The following is a 25123-nucleotide window of genomic DNA, read 5'->3' as shown; positions in this document are numbered from 1 at the left end:
TGAAGAATCAGTGGCATCTACATCTGTAGAACGTGAAGAACCAGTGGCATCTACATCTGTAGAACGTGAAGAACCAGTGGCATCTACATCTACAGAACGTGAAGAACCAGTGGCATCTACAGCTGCAGAATGTGAAGAACCAGTGGCATCTACATCTGTAGAAAGTGAAGGACCAGTGGCATCTACATCTGCAGAAAGCGAAGAACCAGTGGCATCTACATCTGCAGAAAGCGAAGAACCAGTGGCATCTACAGCTGCAGAATGTAGGTGCCAGAGGTCGATGTTTACACGGAGCGTGTTTGCTCGTCTCCGCAGGCTGACAATGATTAACTCTGTCACTCGGGAAAGGGGCAATTGTCGGGAGAGTTTTACTGTCCAGAAGCTGTCCACCACCATCACCACCAGCACACGAAGAGCTATCCACCACCACCACCAGCGCACGTAGAGAAGTCGACCACCACCACCACCGCCACCACCACCACCACCACCGCCACCACCACCACCACCGCCACCACCACCACCACCACCGCCACCACCACCACCACCACCGCCACCACCACCACCACCACACATAGAGAATTCGACCACCATCACCACCACCACTACCTGAGTAGAGAAGTCGACCACCACCACCACCGCCACCACCACCACCACCGCCACCACCACCACCACTACCGCCACCACCACCACCGCCACCACCTGAGTTGAGAGTGTGGGTGTTGGTGGTGAGTAGAGACAGCGGCCATGCCGGTTGGGGTGGTGAGTTGCCTGCTCCTGCTGCTGAGCGGCTGGGCAGCGCTCACCATCGCAGCCTCGGGTGAGCAGAGCAGCAGCTCCAAACCTCACCCTCACCACACGCTCACCCTCACCACACCCTCACCCTCACCACACCCTCACCACACGCTCACCCTCACCACACCCTCACCCTCACCACACGCTCACCCTCACCACACCCTCACCACACGCTCACCCTCACCACACCCTCACCCTCACCACACGCTCACCCTCACCACACCCTCACCACACGCTCACCCTCACCACACCCTCACCCTCACCACACCCTCACCACACGCTCACCCTCACCACACCCTCACCACACGCTCACCCTCACCACACGCTCACCCTCACCACACGCTCACCACACGCTCACCCTCACCACACGCTCACCCTCACCACACGCTCACCCTCACCACACCCTCACCACACGCTCACCCTCACCACACGCTCACCCTCACCACACACTCACCACACGCTCACCCTCACCACACCCTCAGCACACGCTCACCACACCCTCACCCTCACCACACCCTCACCACACACTCACCACACGCTCAACCTCACCACACACTCACCACACCCTCACCACACGCTCAACCTCACCACACACTCACCACACGCTCACCCTCGCCCTCACCACACCCTCACCACACGCTCACCCTCACCACACCCTCACCTCACTCTCACCCTGACCCTCACCACACCCACACCTCTCACCCTCACCACACCCACAACCCTCAACCACAACCCTCACCATGACCTCACTCTAACCCTGACCCCAACGCTAACCCTAACCCTGACCCTGATTCTAACCCTGACACTAACCCTAACCCTGACCCTAACACTAATCCTAACCCTGACTCTAACCCTGACACTAACCCTGACCCTAACACTAACCCTGACCCTGACTCTTACCCTTACCCTGACCCTGACCCTGACCCTGACCCTAACCCTGACCCAGACCCTCACTCTAACTCTGACCCTGACTCTAAACGTGACCCTCACCCTGACCCTAACCCTGACCCTGACTCTCACTCTAACCCAGACCCTCACTCAAACCCTGACCCTGACTCTAACTCTGACCTTGACTCTAACCCAGACCCTCACTCTAACCCTGACCCTGACTCTAACTCTGACCCTGACCCCTGACTCTCACTCTAACCCTGACCCTCACTCTAATCCTGACTCTAACCCTGACCCTAACCCTGACCCTAACCCTGACCCTAACCCTGACCCTGACTCTAACCCTGACCTTGATTCTAACCCTGACCTTGACTCTAACTCTGACCTTGACTCTAACCCAGACCCTCACTCTAACCCTGACCCTGACTCTAACTCTGACCCTGACCCCTGACTCTCACTCTAACCCTGACCCTCACTCTAATCCTGACTCTAACCCTGACCCTAACCCTGACCCTAACCCTGACCCTAACCCTGACCCTGACCTTGACTCTAACCCTGACCTTGACTCTAACCCTGACCCGTGACTCTAACCCTGACCTTGACTCTAACCCTGACCCTCACTCTAACCCTGACCCTGACTCTAACCCTGACCCTGACTCTAACCCTGACCCTCATTCTAACCCTGACCTTGACTCTAACTCTGACCTTGACTCTAACCCTGACCCTCACTCTAACCCTGACCCTGACTCTAATCCTGACCTTGACTCTAACCCTGACCCTCACTCTAACCCTGACCCTGACTCTAACCCTGACCTTGACCCTAACCCTGACCCTGACCCTAACCCTGACCCTGACTCTGACCCTGACCCTGACTCTAACCCTGACCCCTGACTCTAACCCTGACCTTGACTCTAACCCTGACCCTCACTCTAACCCTCACCCTGACTCTAACTCTAACCCCAAAGCTAACCCTGACCCCTAACCCTGACACTCTAACCCTGACACTCTAACCCTGACACCGACTCGAAACGTTTACAGTGCAGCACATTGTAATATGAATCTACCAAACAAATATGCAGGATACAACAGAGGGAGTGAGTTAAATAAAAGCGTTAATAATAATACCAAGTAAAATAGCACATTTTTTGCTATTTTTCTTTTGGTAAAGTCACATATATAGAGAAATGTCCAATTTTTTTCCATTTTTCTTTCTAATTTTTAGCTATTTTTAGCTATTTTTCTTTTGGTAAAGTCACGTAGATAGAGAAATATCCAAATTTTTGCCATTTTTCTTTCTAATTTTGAGCTATTTTTAGCTATTTTTCTTTCGGTAAAGTCACGTAGATAGAGAAATATCCAATTTTTTGCCATTTTTCTTTCTAATTTTTTAGCTATTTTTAGCTATTTTTCTTTTGGTAAAGTCACATATATAGAGAAATATCCAATTTTTTTGCTATTTTTCTTTCTAATTTTTAGCAATTTTTCTTTCAGTAAAGTCACGTAGATAGAAAAATAATTTTTTTTGCTATTTTACTGAAAGAACCAAAGAGTATGAATCCCTGCAGTCACGAAAACTTCAAATCAGTTTGTGAAATTTCGATGTAAAGCTTCTTTCGTGACTGCAGCAGGGATTCATCTTCTTGGTTCTTTCGGTAAAGTCACGTAGAAGGGAAATAATAAAATAATAATAATAATAATAATAAAACATAACAACATAATGAAAATAAAACATAATAAAACTATAAAAATAAAACATAATAAAATAATAAAAATAAAACAATAAAATTTCGATGTAAAGCTTCTTTCGTGACTGCAGGGATTCATCTTCTTGGTTCTTTCGGTAAAGTCACGTAGAAGGGAAATAATAAAATAATAAAAATAAAACATAATAAAATAATTCTTCTTGGTTCTTTCGGTAAAGTCACGTTGAAGGGAAATAATAAAATAATAAAAATAAAACATAATAAAATAATTCTCACGACGTTTCGGCCACAACGCAAGCAGCCGTCCTCAGGTGAAGACCTGTTCTTCACCTGTCTTTCCGACATGGTGATCATTTAGCAAAACAGAGAAATGTACAGCACCGTGCTGTATAAACTATATACTGTGTGTATTTCCCTTCTTGGTTCTTTCGGTAAAGTCAGGTAGAAGGGAAATAAAAAAAAATGTTAAATTAAACATAATAAAATACAATAAAATACAATTCTCACAATTGTATTTTATTATTATATATTTTATTATGTTTTATTATATATTTTATTATGCTTTATTATGTATTTTATTGTTTTATTTTTGTTATTTTATTATTTCCCATCTACGTGATGACTTTACCGAAAGAACCAAAAAGATCAGTCTGTGAAAGCCTGGGCGTGTGCATCTTTGTCTCTGGTGGTGGAGCGGCAGGAGATGGTGGAGGAGGTGGAGGAGGAGGTGGAGGAGGTGGAGGTGGTGGACAAGAAGCGCCCTCCACTGACGAAGAGTGTAGCGACTTCTCCAAGCTGGACCTGGGAGATGCCTTCCGAGGTACCGATGTGAAGGTTCGATTCCTGCTCTACCCCGCGGGTCTCCGCCGAAACTGCGGCGTTCTCCTCAACGCCAGCGCCGCCGGCAAGCTGCTCGCAACCACGGCGCCCGGTAGGGGAGACACGGGGACACCACGGGGACACCACGGGGACACGGAGACAGAGACACGGGGATGGAGACACGGAGACACGGGGACACAGAGAGACGGGCATGGAGACACAGCGACACGGAGACACGGGGACACGGGGATGGAGACACGGGGATGGAGACACGGAGACACGGGGACACAGAGAGACGGGCATGGAGACACAGCGACACGGAGACACGGGGACACGGGGATGGAGACACGGGGACATGGAGACACGGGGACATGGAGACACGGGGACACGGAGATGGAGACACGGAGACACGGGGACACGGGGATGGAGACACGGAGACACGGGGACACGGGGATGGAGACACGGGGACATGGAGACACGGGGACACGGAGATGGAGACACGGAGACACGGGGACACAGAGAAACGGGCATGGAGACACAGCGACACGGAGACACGGGGACACGGGGATGGAGACACGGAGACATGGAGACACGGGAGACATGGGCATGGAGACACGGGGACATGGAGACACGGGGACATGGGCATGGAGACACGGGGACATGGAGACATGGAGACACGGAGACGTGGGGACACGGAGATGGAGACACGGGGACAGGGGGACAGAGACACCACTATACACTACATTATACACTACAATACTATACACTACAATATACACTACAATACTATACACTACAATATACACTTCAATACTATACACTACAATATACGCTACACCAGGGGTCCTCAAACTACGGCCCGCGGGCCACATGCGGCCCGCTAAAGACATTTATCCGGCCCATGGTCACTCATTGGGCTGCGCTGGTGAGCACTCATTGGGCTGCGCTGGTGAGCACTCATTGGGCTGCGCTGGTGAGCACTCATTGGGCTGCGCTGGTGAGCACTCATTGGGCTGCGCTGGTGAGCACTCATTGGGCTGCGCTGGTGAGCACTCATTGGGCTGCGCTGGTGAGCACTCATTGGGCTTATTATTTGTTTCTTTCGGTTAAGTCACGTCTAAAGATAAAATAATAAATTAAATAAAATTATTTTATTTAATTTATTATTTTATCTTTAGACGTGACTTAACCGAAAGAAACAAATAATAATTCCTGCAGTCACGAAAGTTCTAAAATTACTCATTGGGCTGTGCTGGTGAGCACTCATTGGGCTGTGCTGGTGGGCACTCATTGGGCTGCGCTGGTGGGCACTCATTGGGCTGCGCTGGTGAGCACTCATTGGGCTGTGCTGGTGGGCACTCATTGGGCTGCGCTGGTGGGCACTCATTGGGCTGCGCTGGTGAGCACTCATTGGGCTGCACTGGTGAGCACTCATTGGGCTGCGCTGGTGAGCACTCATTGGGCTGCACTGGTGAGCACTCATTGGGCTGCGCTTGTGAGCACTCATTGGGCTGCACTGGTGAGCACTCATTGGGCTGCGCTAGTGAGCACTCATTGGGCTGCACTGGTGAGCACTCATTGGGCTGCGCTTGTGAGCACTCATTGGGCTGCACTGGTGAGCACTCATTGGGCTGCGCTGGTGAGCACTCATTGGGCTGCACTGGTGAGCACTCATTGGGCTGCGCTGGTGGGCACTCATTGGGCTGCGCTTGTGAGCACTCATTGGGCTGCACTGGTGAGCACTCATTGGGCTGCACTGGTGAGCACTCATTGGGCTGCGCTGGTGGGCACTCATTGGGCTGCACTGGTGAGCACTCATTGGGCTGCACTGGTGAGCACTCATTGGGCTGCACTGGTGAGCACTCATTGGGCTGCGCTGGTGAGCACTCATTGGGCTGCACTGGTGAGCACTCATTGGGCTGCACTGGTGGGCACTCATTGGGCTGCACTGGTGAGCACTCATTGGGCTGCGATGGTGAGCACTCATTGGGCTGCGCTGGTGAGCACTCATTGGGCTGCACTGGTGAGCACTCATTGGGCTGCACTGGTGAGCACTCATTGGGCTGCGCTGGTGGGCACTCATTGGGCTGCGCTGGTGAGCACTCATTGGGCTGCGCTGGTGAGCACTCATTGGGCTGCACTGGTGAGCACTAATTGGGCTGCGCTGGTGGGCACTCATTGGGCTGCGCTGGTGAGCACTCATTGGGCTGCGCTGGTGGGCACTCATTGGGCTGCGCTGGTGGGCACTCATTGGGCTGCGCTGGTGGGCACTCATTGGGCTGCGCTGGTGGGCACTCATTGGGCTGCGCTGGTGGGCACTCATTGGGCTGCGCTGGTGGGCACTCATTGGGCTGCGCTGGTGGGCACTCATTGGGCTGCACTGGTGAGCACTCATTGGGCTGCGCTGGTGGGCACTCATTGGGCTGCGCTGGTGGGCACTCATTGGGCTGCGCTGGTGAGCACTCATTGGGCTGCGCTGGTGGGCACTCATTGGGCTGCGCTGGTGGGCACTCATTGGGCTGCGCTGGTGGGCACTCATTGGGCTGCGCTGGTGGGCACTCATTGGGCTGCGCTGGTGGGCACTCATTGGGCTGCGCTGGTGGGCACTCATTGGGCTGCGCTGGTGAGCACTCATTGGGCTGCGCTGGTGGGCACTCATTGGGCTGCGCTGGTGGGCACTCATTGGGCTGCGCTGGTGAGCACTCATTGGGCTGCGCTGGTGGGCACTCATTGGGCTGCGCTGGTGGGCACTCATTGGGCTGCGCTGGTGGGCACTCATTGGGCTGCGCTGGTGGGCACTCATTGGGCTGCGCTGGTGGGCACTCATTGGGCTGCGCTGGTGGGCACTCATTGGGCTGCGCTGGTGGGCACTCATTGGGCTGCGCTGGTGAGCACTCATTGGGCTGCGCTGGTGGGCACTCATTGGGCTGCGCTGGTGAGCACTGATTGAGCTGCGCTGGTGAGCACTGATTGAGCTGCGGCGGTGGTCACTCATTGGGCTGCGCTGGTGAGCACTGATTGAGCTGCGGCGGTGGGCACTCATTGGGCCCACCGCACTGCGATCTGTGAACAAAACTGCAGGTGTAATTAACTTTTTAATGGCACCCGCACCAGTGTGAGCCTGGGGTAAAAGCGGAGTTCCCCCAATCAGACTGCATTGAAGGGCAGTGCAGTCTGTATGTCTCTGTGTGGGCAAAGTTATTGCTGGTATATTGTTTTTGTAGCGCTGTATATCTATATTGGTATTTTACTAATACCAAATTTTGACTCCCTAGGAAACAATGATGTCAAGAAAGAGAAAAATTTACTCGGAGTGTAGGATATTTAAAGAACAGTGGACTTATGATTACTTTTTCATGCAGTAGAAGGAAAGAGCTGTGTGTCTGATATGCCATAATATAGTGTCTGTGTTCAAAGAATACAATTTACGTCGACACTATGAAACTCAACATAAAGATAAATATGATTGTTTGGTCGGAGAAGTGAGAAAAGATAAAATGTTAAAACTGAAAAATACATTAACAACTCAGCAAACTACTTTTGTGAAGCAGCAGCAGCTAAATATTTCATCACTGCGAGCGAGTTTGCAAGTTGCCGAGCTAATAGTGTGCACTGGCAGACCATTCGTGGAGGGAGAATTTGTTAAAGGATGCCTTCTTTCTGTTGCCAAAGACATGTGTCCAGAGAAGGCCGATTTATTTAGTACAGTGAGTCTTTCAGGACCTACAATTACATGGAGGATTGAAGAAATGGGAGACAATTTGCATCAGCATTTGCAAAACTCCACAAAAAAAACTTTCCTATTTTTCCTTGGCACTCGACGAAAGCAATGATGTTCGTGATTCTGCACAACTTCTAAGTTTTATTCGTGGGACGAATGACTATTTCGAAGTCACAGAAGAGCTTGCTGCACTGCAAAGCAGAGGTGGGACAAAGTCATTGTTATGCAAGTCCAAGTCGAGTCGCAAGTCATCAAATTCATGACTCGAGTCTGACTCGAGTCCAAGTCACATGACTCGAGTCCACATCTCATAGGTGGGACAAAGTCATTGTTATGCAAGTCCAAGTCGAGTCGCAAGTCATCAAATTCATGACTCGAGTCTGACTCGAGTCCAAGTCACATGACTCGAGTCCACATCTCATAGGTGGGACAAAGTCATTGTTATGCAAGTCCAAGTCGAGTCGCAAGTCATCAAATTCATGACTCGAGTCTGACTCGAGTCCAAGTCACATGACTCGAGTCCACATCTCATAGGTGGGACAAAGTCATTGTTATGCAAGTCGAGTCGCAAGTCATCAAATTCATGACTCGAGTCTGACTCGAGTCCAAGTCACATGACTCGAGTCCACATCTCATAGGTGGGACAAAGTCATTGTTATGCAAGTCCAAGTCGAGTCGCAAGTCATCAAATTCATGACTCGAGTCTGACTCGAGTCCAAGTCACATGACTCGAGTCCACATCTCATAGGTGGGACAAAGTCATTGTTATGCAAGTCCAAGTCGAGTCGCAAGTCATCAAATTCATGACTCGAGTCTGACTCGAGTCCAAGTCACATGACTCGAGTCCACATCTCATAGGTGGGACAAAGTCATTGTTATGCAAGTCCAAGTCGAGTCGCAAGTCATCAAATTCATGACTCGAGTCTGACTCGAGTCCAAGTCACATGACTCGAGTCCACACCTCTGCTGCAAAGCATCAAAGGGACAACTACAGGAGAGGATATCTATGAAAAGGTTTGCCAAACTGTGCATGGTTTGGAGCTGAACTGGGCTCAACTAGCCAGTGTGACAACTGATGGTGCTCCTAGCATGGTGGGGTCTAAGAAAGGAGTAATTGCTCACTTTAACCAAGAGATGGACAAACATAACCATTCTCATCCAATAGCCATACACTGCCTCATCCACCAACAAGCGCTGTGTAGTACATCACTGAAGTGGGACTCTGTTATGAAAATTGTGGAATTTTGTGTTAACTTCATTAGAGCTCATGCACTAAACCACAGACAATTTCAGGAATTTCTGTCTGAGATAAATGTTGACTATGAAGATGTTCTGTACCACACAGAAGTCCGTTGGCTGAGTCGAGGGAGAGTTTTGAAACGTTTCTATGACTTACTTCCACAGATTACAGCTTTTCTGCTTTCAAAAAACAAAGTAGTACCAGAGCTCAATGATGCAGAATGGAAATGGCACCTTGCCTTTCTGACAGATGTAACAGAGCTACTCAACAGTTTCAATGTGCAACTTCAAGGAAAGGGGAAGCTCACCTGTGATATGCAATCACATGTCAAAGCATTTGAAGTAAAATTAGGCCTCCTCATCAAACAAGCGAAGGAGGAAAACTTCTGCCATCTCCCCACAACTCAAAATCTGTTAGCGGAAAAACCATTGGTTGCAATTCGCAAACAAAACATGTGTGGATTCACTGGAAAAATTGCAAAAGGAGTTCCAATTTAGATTTACAGAGCTTCATCTCCATGAACAGGACATACAGCTTTTCCGTAACCCATTTTCTATTGACATTGAAAATGTGGATACAATTTACCAAATGGAACTGGCTGAACTGGAGAATTGTGACTCTCTGCAAGACGCATTCAAGTCAAGCAGCCTTCATAATTTCTCTGCATCTCTCCCCTCTGAGACACATCCTCATCTCAGGAACCATCAGAGGTGGGACAAAGTCATTGTTATGCAAGTCCAAGTCGAGTCGCAAGTCATCAAATTCATGACTCGAGTCTGACTCGAGTCCAAGTCACATGACTCGAGTCCACACCTCTGGGAACCATGCACTCAACATGGCAACCATCTTTGGCAGCGCTTATGTCTGTGAACAGACTTTTTCCAGAATGAAACATTTGAAATCTCCAACCAGATCTAGACTAACGGATGCACACTTGCATCACTCGTTACGACTAGCAGTGACGCATATGGAACCGGACATTGACCATCTCATTAGCCAAAAGTAGGCCCATAGTTTCCATTGAAATACTGGCAAGTTTGTTGATTTAACTTTACTTGTTCTTCATTTTAAATATTGTATTTGTTCCCGTTTAGTTTCTTCACTTCAAAATAAGATGTATGCAGTGTGCATAGGAATTTGTTCATAGTTTTTTTCAACTATAGTCCGGCCCTCCAACGGTCTGAGGGACAGTGAACTGGCCCCCTGTTTAAAAAGTTTGAGGACGCCTGCACTACACTATACACTACAAGACTATACACTACACTATACACTACAATACTATACACTACACTATACACTACAATACTATACACTACACTATACACTACAATACTATACACTACACTATACACTACAAGACTATACACTACACTATACACTACAATACTATACACTACACTATACACTACAATACTATACACTACACTATACACTACAATACTATACACTACACTATACACTACAATACTATACACTACACTATACACTACAATACTATACACTACACTATACACTACAATACTATACACTACACTATACACTACAATACTATACACTACACTATACACTACAATACTATACACTACACTATACACTACAATACTATACACTACACTATACACTACAATACTATACACTACACTATACACTACAATACTATACACTACACTATACACTACAATACTATACACTACACTATACACTACAATACTATACACTACACTATACACTACAATACTATACACTACACTATACACTACAATACTATACACTACACTATACACTACAATACTATACACTATACACTGCACTATAAACTACACTATACACTACACTACTATACACTACACTATACACTACTACCCCTGAACCCGTACCCCTGAACCCGTACCCCTGAACCCGTACCCCTGAACTTGTACCCCTGAACACGTACCCCTGAACATGTACCCCTGAACACGTACACCTGAACCCGTACCCCTGAACACGTACCCCTGAACTTGTACCCCTGAACACGTACACCTGAACCCGTACCCCTGAACACGTACCCCTGAACCCGTACCCCTGAACACGTACCCCTGAACCCGTACCCCTGAACCCGTACCCCTGAACACGTACCCCAGAACCCGTACCCCTGAACCCGTACCCCTGAACACGTACCCCTGAACCCGTACCCCTGAACCCGTACCCCTGAACCCGTGCCCCTGAACCCGTACCCCGGAACCCGTACCCCTGAACCCGTACCCCTGAACCCGTACCCCTGAACCCGTACCCCTGAACACGTACACCTGAACCCGTACCCCTGAACACGTACCCCTGAACTTGTACCCCTGAACACGTACACCTGAACCCGTACCCCTGAACACGTACCCCTGAACCCGTACCCCTGAACACGTACCCCTGAACCCGTACCCCTGAACCCGTACCCCTGAACACGTACCCCAGAACTCGTACCCCTGAACCCGTACCCCTGAACCCGTACCCCTGAACCCGTACCCCTGAACCCGTGCCCCTGAACCCGTACCCCTGAACCCGTACCCCTGAACACGTACCCCTGAACCCGTACCCCTGAACCCGTACCCCTGAACCCGTACACCTGAACCCGTACCCCTGAACACGTACCCCTGAACTTGTACCCCTGAACCCGTACCCCTGAACCCGTGATGGAGGAGGCGGGGTGCAGGAGAGGCGAGTGACTTTCATTGTCCACGGATTCCGCATCTCCGGATCCAAGCCGGTGTGGCTGGACAGCATGGTGGCGACACTTCATGCGGTGCGCCACCACCACCACCACCAACAACAACAACAAAACCACCACTATCACCACCACCACCACCACTATCGGCACTACCAGCACCACTACCACCACCATCACCAAAACCACCACCACCACTATCACCACCATCACCACCACCACCACCACCAACACCACCACCATCAGCACCACCAACACCACCACCACCATCACCATTACCAGCAACAACACCACTACCACCACCACCAACACCACCAGCACCACCACTATCACCACCATCAGCACCACCAACACCACCACCACCACCACCATTACCACCAACCACACCACTACCACCACCAACACCTCCACCAACAACACCACCACTATCACCGCCACTATCACCACCACCACTACCACCATCACCACCACTATCACCACCACCATCCACCACCACTACCACCACCACTACCACCACCAACACCACCACCATCCACCACTACAATCACTATCATTGATGTTGCTTGTGGTGCTGGTGGTGACGAAGGTGGTGGTAATGTCCGATGAAGACGATGTGGATGATGCCGATGATGATGATGCCGATGATGATGTGGATGATGATGATGTGGATGATGATGATGATGTGGATGATGATGTGGATGATGATGATGATGATGACGATGATGATGTGGATGATGATGATGATGTGGATGATGATGTGGATGATGATGATGTGGATGATGATGATGACGATGATGACGTTGATGATGATGATGATGTGGATGATGATGACGATGATGATGACGTTGATGATGATGATGACGATGATGATGACGTGGATGATGACGTGGATGACGATGATGTGGATGATGATGATGACGATGATGACGTTGATGATGATGATGATGTGGATGATGATGACGATGATGATGACGTGGATGATGATGATGACGATGATGATGACGTGGATGATGACGTGGATGATGATGACGTGGATGATGACGTGGATGATGATGAAGATGATGATGACGTGGATGATGACGTGGATGATGATGATGACGATGATGATGACGTGGATGACGATGATGATGACGTGGATGATGACGATGATGATGACGTGGATGACGATGATGACGACGCTGCCCACGACGTGGACGATGTCGACGTGCATGACGTTGCCGACGGTGAGAACGAGGACGACGACGAGGTGCGTGACGAGGTGGATGACGAGCTGGGTGACTAGCTGGGTGACTAGCTGGGTGACGAGGTGGGTGACTAGTTGGGTGACTAGCTGGGTGACAAGGTGGGTGACTAGCTGGGTGACTAGCTGGGTGACAAGGTGGGTGACTAGCTGGGTGACTAGCTGGGTGACGAGATGGGTGACTAGCTGGGTGACTAGCTGGGTGACGAGGTGGGTGACTAGCTGGGTGACTAGCTGGGTGACGAGGTGGGTGACGAGATGAGTGACGAGGTGAGTGACGAGGTGGGTGACGAGGTGAGTGACGAGGTGAGTGACGAGGTGGGTGACGAGGTGGGTGACGAGGTGAGTGACGAGATGAGTGACTAGCTGGGTGACGAGGTGAGTGACGAGGTGGGTGACTAGCTGGGTGACTAGCTGGGTGACGAGATGAGTGACAAGGTGGGTGACGAGGTGAGTGACGAGATGAGTGACGAGGTGGGTGACGAGATGAGTGACGAGGTGGGTGACGAGGTGGGTGACTAGCTGGGTGACGAGGTGGGTGACTAGCTGGGTGACGAGGTGAGTGACGAGGTGGGTGACGAGGTGAGTGACGAGGTGAGTGACTAGCTGGGTGACTAGCTGGGTGACGAGTTGGGTGACGAGGTGGGTGACGAGGTGGGTGACGAGGTGGGTGACGAGGTGAGTGACGAGGTGGGTGACGAGGTGGGTGACTAGCTGGGTGACGAGTTGGGTGACGAGGTGGGTGACGAGGTGGGTGACGAGGTGGGTGACGAGATGAGTGACTAGCTGGGTGACTAGCTGGGTGACGAGGTGGGTGACGAGGTGGGTGACGAGATGAGTGACTAGCTGGGTGACGAGGTGGGTGACTAGCTGGGTGACGAGATGAGTGACTAGCTGGGTGACTAGCTGGGTGACGAGGTGGGTGACGAGGTGGGTGACGAGATGAGTGACTAGCTGGGTGACGAGGTGGGTGACTAGCTGGGTGACGAGATGAGTGACTAGCTGGGTGACTAGCTGGGTGACGAGTTGGGTGACGAGGTGGGTGACGCGGACCGCCCCAGGTGAGGCCGGAGGGCGACGTGATCGTCGTCGACTGGAACCATGGGGCCACCCACCTCGTCTACGCCGCGGCCGTCAGGAACGTGCGGCCAGTCGCCACGGAGCTCGCTCAGCTCCTACAGCGCCTGCTGGTGAGACGTCATCACCTCGTCATCACCACGTGGTCACCTCGTCATTATCACGTGGTCATCACCTCGTGGTCGTCACCACGTGGTCGTTACCACGTGGTCGTTACCACGTCATCACCTCGTCATCACCACGTGGTCATCACCACGTGGTCGTCACCTCCGTCGGCGTCATTGTCATCATTTTCTTCATTATCAACCCCTCTTCTGATTTCACCACCACCACCACCATGTCCACCACCACCATCACCACCACCCCCACCACCCCCACCAACACCACCACCATCACCACCACCATCACCACCACCCCCACCACCCCCACCAACACCACCACCACCATCACCACCACCATCACCACCACCACAACCACCATCATCACCACCACCACCACCACCACCACCACAACCACCACCATCACAACCACCCCCCCACCACCACCACCACCACAACCACCACCATCACAACCACCACCATCACCACCATCACCACCATCACCATCACCACCACCATCACCACCACCATCATCACCACCACCACCACCACCACCATCACAACCACCACCATCACCACCATCACCACCACCACCACGTTGATCATCATCCCTCCTCCTCCTCCTGGCAGCGGGACGGCGAAGTGCTGCCTGGTCGTGTCCACCTCATCGGTGCCAGTCTAGGTGCACACGTCTCGGGCATGGCGGGTGCCGACCTCAACGGAACCCTCGGGCGGATATCAGGTGGACGGAGACACGATCCATTCACTGCTGGAGGAACACCACCACCACCAACACCACCACCAACACCACCACCAACACCACCAACACCACCACTACCACCACCACCAACACCACTAACATCACCACCAACACCACCACTACCACCACCACCAACACCACTAACATCACCACCAACACCACCACTACCACCACCACCAACACCACTAACATCACCACCAACACCACCACTACCACCACCACCAACATCACTAACATCACCACCAACACCACCACTACCACCACCACCAACATCACTAACATCACCACCAACACCACCACTACCACCACCACCAACACCACTAACATCACCACCAACACCACCAACACCACCACCACCAACATCACAACCAACACCACCAACACCACCACTACCACCACCACCAACACCACTAACATCACCACCAACACCACCAACACCACCACCACCAACATCACAACCAACACCACCAACACCACCACTACCACCACCACCAACACCACTAACATCACCACCAACACCACCACTACCACCACCACCAACATCACAACCAACACCACCAACACCACCACCACCAACATCACCACCAACACCACCAACACCACCACCACCAACATCACCACCAACACCACCAACAACAACACCACCAACATCACCACCAACATCACTAACATCACCACCAACACCACCACTACCACCACCACCAACACCACTAACATCACCACCAACACCACCACTACCACCACCACCAACATCACAACCAACACCACCAACACCACCACCACCAACATCACCACCAACACCACCAACACCACCACCACCAACATCACCACCAACACCACCAACAACAACACCACCAACATCACCACCAACATCACTAACATCACCACCAACACCACCACTACCACCACCACCAACATCACTAACATCACCACCAACATCACCACTACCACCACCACCAACATCACTAACATCACCACCAACACCACCAACACCACCACCACCAACATCACCACCAACACCACCAACAACAACACCACCAACATCACTAACATCACCACCAACATCACTAACATCACCACCAACACCACCAACAACAACACCACCACCATCACTAGCCCCACCACTACCCCCACCACCACCACCACCACCCCCCCACCACCCCACCACTACCACCCCCACCACCACCCCCCCACCACCACGACCACCACCACCACCACTACCCCCACCACCCTCACCACCCCCCCACCACCACCACCAACTCCCCCACGACCATCACCACCACCACCACCAACTCCCCCCGTCCGTCTTTGTCTCCCCGCGTCTCCCGCAGCGCTGGACGCGGCGGGTCCCGAGTTTGAGGATCGGAACGCCGACGAGCGCCTGGACCACACGGACGCCGGATTCGTGGACGTCTACCACAGCGACACCGACAGTGGGGACAGGGAGACACGGGGACACGGGGACAGGGACACGGGGACTGAGACACGGGGAGACACACGGGGAGACACGGGGACACGGGGAGACACACGGGGACACGGGGAGACACACGGGGAGACACGGGGACACGGGGAGACACACGGGGACACGGGGAGACACACGGGGACACGGGGACACGGGGACAGGGACACGGGGAGACACGGGGACACGGGGAGACACGGGGACACGGGGACACGGGGACAGGGACACGGGGACAGGGACACGGGGAGACACACGGGGACAGGGACACGGGGACAGGGGGACACGGGGACGTCTACCACAGCGACACCGACAGTGGGGACACGGGGAGACACACGGGGACAGGGACACGGGGACACGGGGAGACACACGGGGAGACACACGGGGAGACACACGGGGAGACACACGGGGAGACACACGGAGAGACACACGGAGAGACACACGGAGAGACACACGGGGAGACACACGGAGAGACACACGGGGAGACACACGGAGAGACACACGGGGAAGCGGCATGACTCTCTCGCCCAGCGGCTCCGTCTGACGGATTGCGTCCTGCGCTCCACAAAACACAATCGCACTCCCATTCTGGTCCGACACGTCACGTGAGCCGATACGCACAACTCCAGCAAGATGCGGGGATGGACCATCGCCACTTTGCCCGAGGCTACCTGGGTGTTGTAGGTCACCTTCGCCTTGACCTTTGTGTTCAACCCACCCCCCCCCCCCCCCCGTGTCTCTTTCTTCGGGAAGTGTTCGGGATCAAAACGTCGGTCGGCCACGTGGACTTCTACATCAATGGCGGCGAAGACCAGCCGGGCTGCCCCAAAACCATTCTGCAGGGTGAGGGGTGAACTCACTACACTATACACTACACTACTATACACTACACTATACACTACTATACACTACACTATACACTACTATACACTGCTATACGCTACACTATACACTACTATACACTACTATACACTACACTACTATACACTACACTATACACTACTATACACTACACTACTATACACTACACTATACACTACTATACACTACACTACTATACACTACACTATACACTACACTATACACTACACTACTATACACTACACTATACACTACTATACACTACACTATACACTACTATACACTACACTACTATACACTACACTATACACTACTATACACTACACTACTATACACTACACTATACACTACACTATACACTACACTACTATACACTACACTATACACTACACTATACACTACACTACTATACACTACACTATACACTACTATACACTACACTACTATACACTACACTACACTATACACTACTATACACTACATTATACACTACTATACACTACACTACTATACACTACACTATACACTACACTATACACTACTATACACTACATTATACACTACACTATACACTACACTATACACTACACTATACACTACACTATACACTACACTATACACTACACTATACACTATACACTACACTATACACTACACTATACACTACACTATACACTACACTACTATGCACTACACTATACACAACACTATACACTACACTATACACTACACTATACACTATACACTACATTATACACTACACTATACACGACACTATACACTATACACTACACTATACACTACACTATACACTACACTATACACTACACATACACTACACTATACACTACACTATACACTACACTATACACGACACTATACACTATACACTACACTATACACTACACTATACACTACACTATACACTACACTATACACTACACTATACACTACACTATACATTACACTATACACTACACTATACATTACACTAGGGTGAGGGGTGAACTCACCGTCCCGAGAACCTTGGTGGCTCAGAACTGTTGTACACTCCCATTGGAACCTCATTTGCCAGTAAAAAAATATGATAATTGTTTTTTTACCCTTCTATCTGGCAACAAAACTGTTAGAAGGGTAAAAAAACCAATTATCATATTTTTTCACTGGCAAATGAGGTTCCAATGGTGTAAATGCTTGCCCCGAGCTCTCACACTCTGATGGTGCGTTGTCTTTGAGTTGTGCGCCTTTTGGCGTCATCTGGTCCAACACCATGTGAGACTAGGCTCTAAGGAAAGCTGTCTCGGGTGTGGACCAATCAACTTCAAGGACAGTGCATACATTATGCCAGAAAGAAAGTGTGTTGACCAGTGAATTATCGCAAGATCGAAATATCGAAATATCGTACCCATCTCAACTCGGGGACGACCTGCACACGAGAAACTGAAACTCGCCCCAAAGGCACTTGCCCCAACGTTCTGCCGAGGCTACACATGGGGTCGGGGCGCCTTTGTCTGTGTCTTTGTCTGCCCCAGGGAAGGAGTTTGTGATCTGCGACCACCAGCGCTCCTCGTTCCTGTTCCTGGCATCGATGCGAGCTCCGTGTAGCACCGCGGCGTTCCCCTGCACATCGCGAGAGGCCCTGCGGGAGGGTCTATGCTCCGAATGCAACGTCGGACCAATCGGGGCCTGTCCCCTGCTGGGTGACGACGAGACACACACGCGCACAGCACACACATCACACACATCACACACACACATTACACACACACCACATACACACACATCACATACATCACACACATCACACACATCACACCACACACATCACATACACACCACATACACACATCACATACATCACATACACACATCACACACACACATCACACACACACATCACACACATCACACACACACATCACACACATCACACACACACATCACACACATCACACACACACATCACACACATCACACACACACATCACATCACACACACACCACACACATCACACACACATCACACACACTCTTACACACATACACACATTACACACATTACACACATCACACACAGCACACACACTCTTACACACACACACACACAGCACACGCACACAGCACACACACTCTTACACACACCTACACACATCGTTATCATTGTCATGGATACCTAAATCATCATCGTCATCGTCTATTCACTGCTGGATCAACACATCAGCAGCACGCGGTGTGTGACCCCCTCCCACGTGACCCCCTCCCACGTGACCCCCTCTCACGTGACCCCCCCCCTCCCCCGTGACCCCCTCCCACGTGACCCCCCCCCTCCCCCGTGACCCCCTCCCACGTGACCCCCCACGTGACCCCCCTCCCACGTGACCCCCTTCCCACGTGACCCCCCTCTCACGTGACCCCCCCCCCTCCCCCGTGACCCCCTCCCACGTGACCCCCCACGTGACCCCCCTCCCACGTGACCCCCTTCCCACGTGACCCCCTCTCACGTGACCCCCCCCTCCCCCGTGACCCCCTCCCACGTGACCCCCTCCCACGTGACCCCCTCTCACGTGACCCCCCCCTCCCCCGTGACCCCCTCCCACGTGACCCCCCACGTGACCCCCCTCCCACGTGACCCCCCTTCCCACGTGACCCCCCTCCCACGTGACCCCCTCCCACGTGACCCCCCTCCCACGTGACCCCCCCCCCCCACGTGACCCCCCTCCCCCGTGACCCCCTCCCCCGTGACCCCCCCCACGTGACCCCCCCACGTGACCCCTCCCCCGTGACCCCCCCTCCCACGTGACCCCCCTCCCACGTGACCCCCCTCCCCCGTGACCCCCTCCCACGTGACCCCCCTCCCTTGTGACCCCCCTCCCCCATAACCCCCCCTCCCCATGACCTTCTTCCTCGTGACCTCCCCTTCCACGTGACCCCTTCCCACGTGACTCCCCCCCCCCTCCCACGTGACCCCCCCTCCCCGTGACCTTTTTCCTCGTGACCCCCCTCCCCCGTGACCCCCCCCCCCACGTGACCCCCCCCCCCAGGCTACTGGGTAGAGCGCTGGCTGCCCCCCCAGCGCGTCAACTTCAGCGGAGTGGCCGCCTACGCAGAGACCTCCAGCAGGTCTCCCTTCTGTGGTGAGCACCCCCCCCACTAGCCCCGCCCCTCAACACTCACCCCCCACTAGCCCCCACCCTTCTGTGGTGAGCACCCCCCCCCACTAGCCCCGCCCCTCAACACTCACCCCCCACTAGCCCCCACCCTTCTGTGGTGAGCACACCCCCCCACTAGCCCCACCCCCTTCACCCCCCACTAGCCCCCCCCTTCTGTGGTGAGCACACACACCCCCCACTAGCCCCCCCCTTCACCCCCCACTAGCCCCGCCCCCCTTCAACCCCCTAGTTCCGCCCCCTTCTGTGGTGAGCACCCCCCCCCCACTAGCCCCCCCCCCTAGCCCCGCCCCCCGACACTCCCCCCTAGCCCCGCCCCCAACACCCCCTAGCCCCCCCCCTAACATAGCCCCGCCCCCCTAACACCCCTATAGCCCCGCCCCCCAAACACCCCCTCCCCCAACACCCTTGTTGATGATGTTGATGATGATTTTGTTGTTGCAGTTGTCGATGTTGTTGATGATGTTGATGATGTTGATGATGTTGTTGTTGTTGTTGTTGCAGTTGTTGTTGTTGCAGATGATGTTGTTGATGTTGTTGATGATGTTGATGATGTTGTTGTTGTTGTTGTTGCAGTTGTTGTTGTTGCAGATGATGTTGTTGTTGTTGATGTTGTTGATGATGTTGATGATGTTGATGTAGTTGTTGTTGTTGATGTTGTTGATGATGTTGTTGCAGATGATGTTGTTGATGTTGTTGTTGTTGATGATGTTGATGATGTTGATGTAGTTGTTGATGTTGTTGATGATGTTGTTGCAGATGATGTTGTTGTTGTTGATGTTGTTGATGATGATGTTGTTGATGATGTTGCAGATGTTGTTGTTGTTGATGTTGTTGATGATGTTGTTGCAGATTGTGTTGTTGTTGTTGTTGTTGATGTTGTTGCTGTTGATGTTGTTGATGTGGCTGATGGTCAACTTTGTTGTTGATGGTCAACGTTGTTGATGTAGTTGTTGTTGTTGTTGCTGCTGTTGTTGTTGTTGTCCCAGCCGTCTACTACGAGGTGGAGGTGAGCGTGGGGGGTGAGGAGTGGTGGAGTGGGGTGAGTGGCCACCTGTCCCTGCGTCTGGTGGGGGCGACTCACGTCACCTCACTCACTCACCTGTCGAGGTGAGTGACAACCACTCACTCACCCACTCACTCACTCATTCACTCACTCACTCACTCACCCAATCACTCACTCACCCACTCACTCACTCACTCATTCACCCAATCACTCACTCACTCACTCACCCACTCACTCACTCACTCACTCACCCACCCACCCACCCACCCACTCACTCACTCACTCACCCACTCACTCACCCACCCACCCACTCACCCACCCACCCACCCACCCACTCACTCACTCACTCACCCACTCACTCACCCACCCACCCACCCACTCACCCACCCACCCACCCACTCACTCACCCACTCACTCACTCACCCACTCACCCACTCACCCACCCACCCACTCACTCACCCACCCACTCACTCACTCACCCACCCACCCACCCACTCACCCACCCACCCACCCACCCACTCACCCACCCACCCACCCACTCACCCACCCACTCACCCACCCACCCACCCACCCACCCACTCACCCACCCACCCACCCACTCACTCACCCACCCACCCACTCACCCACCCACCCACTCACCCACCCACCCACCCACCCACCCACCCACTCACTCACTCACTCACCCACTCACTCACCCACCCACCCACCCACTCACTCACCCACTCACTCACCCACTCACTCACTCACTCACCCACTCACTCACCCACCCACTCACTCACTCACTCACTCACCCACCCACTCACTCACCCACCCACCCACTCACTCACTCACTCACCCACCCACCCACTCACTCACCCACTCACCCACTCATGCACTCACCCACTCACTCACCCACTCACCCACTCACTCACTCACCCACCCACTCACTCACCCACCCACTCACCCACCCACTCACTCACTCACTCACTCACTCACCCACCCACCCACCCACTCACTCACTCACCCACCCACCCACTCACTCACCCACTCACTCACTCAGGCTCAGGATCGACCCCACGACCTCCTGCGTACCAGGCGAGGTAGTCAACATCTCCGCTGGCGAGAAAGCCCTCTGCATCTCGGGCATCCCGACTAGGAGCGTGCCGCAGAGAGTGTATTTGGCCTACTCTTCCCTGCCCCCTCCCCCAGCTCCCCGCTGTGGTTCGGCCGCGGGGATTCGGTGCTCCGCGTGGTGGCGGTGGACTCGGACCCCGGTGAAGTCGTCACCGTCCTCGCCACCTTCGTCCCTGCCGGTGTGCGGCGCCGATACCGGCGCGGGGTGAGCCTGGCAGTGAGCCGGCTACGGGTGGCGCGGGTACCTCGACTCGGAACAAGGTGAGCGGGGGGTGAGTGGGTGGGTGAGTGGGTGGGTGAGTGAGTGGGTGGGTGGGTGGGTGGGTGAGTGGGTGGGTGGGTGGGTGGGTGGGTGAGTGGGTGGGTGAGTGGGTGAGTGAGTGGGTGGGTGAGTGGGTGGATGGGTGAGTGGATGGGTGAGTGGGTGGGTGGGTGAGTGAGTGGATGGGTGAGTGGGTGGGTGAGTGGGTGGGTGGGTGAGTGAGTGGATGGGTGAGTGGGTGGATGGGTGAGTGGGTGAGTGAGTGAGAGGGTGAGCTTGGCGGTGAGCCGGCTACGGATGGCGCGGGTACCTCACCTCGGAACAAGGTGAGCGGGGGGGGGGGGGGAGTGGGGGGGTGGGTGAGTGAGGGGGTGAGTGGGTGAGAGGGAGCGAGAGGGTGAGTGCGTGAGAGAATGAGTGAGAGTGAGTGAAAGAGAGAGTGAGTGAGTGAGAGAGTGAGTGAGTGAGTGGATGGGTGAGTGGGTGGGTGAGTGGGTGAGTGAGAGAGTGAGTGAGTGAGAGGGTGAGTGGGTGGGTGAGTGGGTGGGGGGGTGAGTGAGTGGATGGGTGGGTGAGTGGGTGAGTGGGTGGGTGGGTGGGTGAGTGAGTGAGTGAGTGGATGGGTGAGTGGATGGGTGAGTGGGTGAGTGAGTGGATGGGTGGGTGAGTGGGTGAGTGGGTGGGTGAGTGGATGGGTGAGTGGGTGAGTGGGTGGGTGGGTGAGTGAGTAAGAGAGTAAGTGAGAGTGAGTGAGTGGGTGAGTGAGTGAGTGTGAGTGACAGAGTGAGTGACAGAGTGAGTGAGTGGGTGAGTGAGAGGGTGAGTGAGAGAGTGAGTGAGTGAGTGACAGAGTGAGTGACAGAGTGAGTGACAGAGTGAGTGAGTGAGTGACAGAGTAAGTGAGAGTGAGTGAGTGAGTAAGAGAGTGAGTGAGTGAGTGACAGAGTGAGTGACAGAGTGAGTGAGTGACAGAGTGAGTGAGTGACTGAGTGAGTGAGTGAGTGACAGAGTGAGTGAGTGACAGAGTGAGTGAGTGACAGAGTGAGTGAGTGGGTGAGTGAGTGAGTGACAGAGTGAGTGAGAGAGTGAGTGAGTGACAGGGTGAATGAGTGAGTGAGTGACAGAGTGAGTGAGTGAGTGACAGAGTGAGTGACAGAGTGAGTGAGTGAGTGACAGGGTGAATGAGTGAGTGAGAGAGTGAGAGAGTAAGAATGTGAGTGAGTGAGTGAGAGAGTGAGTGACAGGGTGAATGAGAGAGTGAGTGACTGGGTGAATGAGTGAGTGAGAGAGTGAGTGACAGAGTGAGTGACAGAGTGAGCGAGTGAGTGACAGAGTGAGTGACAGAGTGAGTGAGTGAGTGAGTGAGAGAGTGAGTGAGTGAGTGACAGGGTGAGTGAGTGAATGAGTGAGTGAGTGAGTGACAGGGTGAGAGAGTGAGTGAGTGAGTGACAGGGTGAATGAGACAGTGAGTGACAGAGTGAGTGAGTGAATGAGTGAGTGAGTGAGTGACAGAGTGAGTGACAGAGTGAGTGAGTGAGTGACAGAGTGAGTGACTGAGTGAGTGAGTGAGTGAGTGACAGAGTGAGTGAGTGAGTAAGAGAGTGAGTGACAGAGTGAGTGAGTGACAGTGAGTGAATGACAGAGTGAGTGAGAGAGTGAGTGACAGTGACAGAGTGAATGACAGAGTGAGTGAGTGACAGAGTGAGTGACTGAGTGAGTGAGTGACAATGAGTGAGTGACTGAGTGAGTGACAGAGTGAGTGACTGAGTGAGTGAGTGAGAGTGAGTGTGAGAGTGACAGGGCGAGTGACTGAGTGAGTGAGAGTGAGTGTGAGAGTGAGTGACAGGGTGAGTGAGTGAATGACAGAGTGAGTGAGTGACAGTGAGTGAGTGACTGAGTGAGTGACAGAGTGAGTGACAGAGTGAGTGAGAGTGAGAGTGAGTGACAGGGTGAGTGAGTGAGTGACAGAGTGAGTGAGTGACAGAGTGAGTGAGTGAGTGACAGGGTGAGTGAGTGAGTGAGTGACAGAGTGAGTGAGTGAGTGAGTGAATGAAAGGGTGAATGAGTGAGTGAGTGAATGAAAGGGTGAATGAGTGAGTGAGTGAATGAAAGGGTGAATGAGTGAGTGGGTGTATCTTTGTCTTTGCTCTCGCAGGGAGTCGTTCTGCACTGGCTCTGCGACGCTGCTGGAGGACAAGACGGTGGCGATCCCCGCGACGCGCTGCTAG

The 25123-nt window shown here is 52.8% G+C and overlaps 1 protein-coding gene across 1 annotated transcript; it reads left to right on the top strand.

Moving 5' to 3' along the window:
* The first annotated feature begins 682 nt into the window (after positions 1–682).
* LOC144952010 (lipase member H-like) lies at positions 683–25123 on the top strand. Its single transcript, XM_078882393.1, has 12 exons — positions 683–817; positions 4078–4314; positions 11830–11933; positions 14157–14285; positions 14901–15012; positions 16362–16463; positions 17240–17329; positions 18880–19047; positions 20389–20481; positions 21504–21624; positions 22709–22894; positions 25051–25123. Exons 1-12 carry the CDS (start codon positions 745–747, stop codon positions 25121–25123), a joined length of 1488 nt encoding a protein of 495 aa, XP_078738519.1. The 5' UTR covers positions 683–744.

The sequence above is a fragment of the Lampetra fluviatilis genome, chromosome 65 (assembly GCF_964198595.1).
Source record: "Lampetra fluviatilis chromosome 65, kcLamFluv1.1, whole genome shotgun sequence".
In the NCBI taxonomy this organism is placed as follows: Eukaryota; Metazoa; Chordata; class Hyperoartia; order Petromyzontiformes; family Petromyzontidae; genus Lampetra; species Lampetra fluviatilis.
This window is presented reverse-complemented; position numbering and strand designations above follow the sequence as displayed.

Bases quoted from the DNA above. Each gene is read 5' to 3' on its own strand.
- LOC144952010 (XM_078882393.1), top strand. From the start codon at position 745: ATGCCGGTTGGGGTGGTGAGTTGCCTGCTCCTGCTGCTGAGCGGCTGG. The intron at 15,013-16,361 runs GTGGACGGAGAC...CGTCTCCCGCAG, and splicing joins AACCCTCGGGCGGATATCAG to CGCTGGACGCGGCGGGTCCC. The intron at 20,482-21,503 runs GTGAGCACCCCC...TTGTTGTCCCAG, and splicing joins CAGCAGGTCTCCCTTCTGTG to CCGTCTACTACGAGGTGGAG.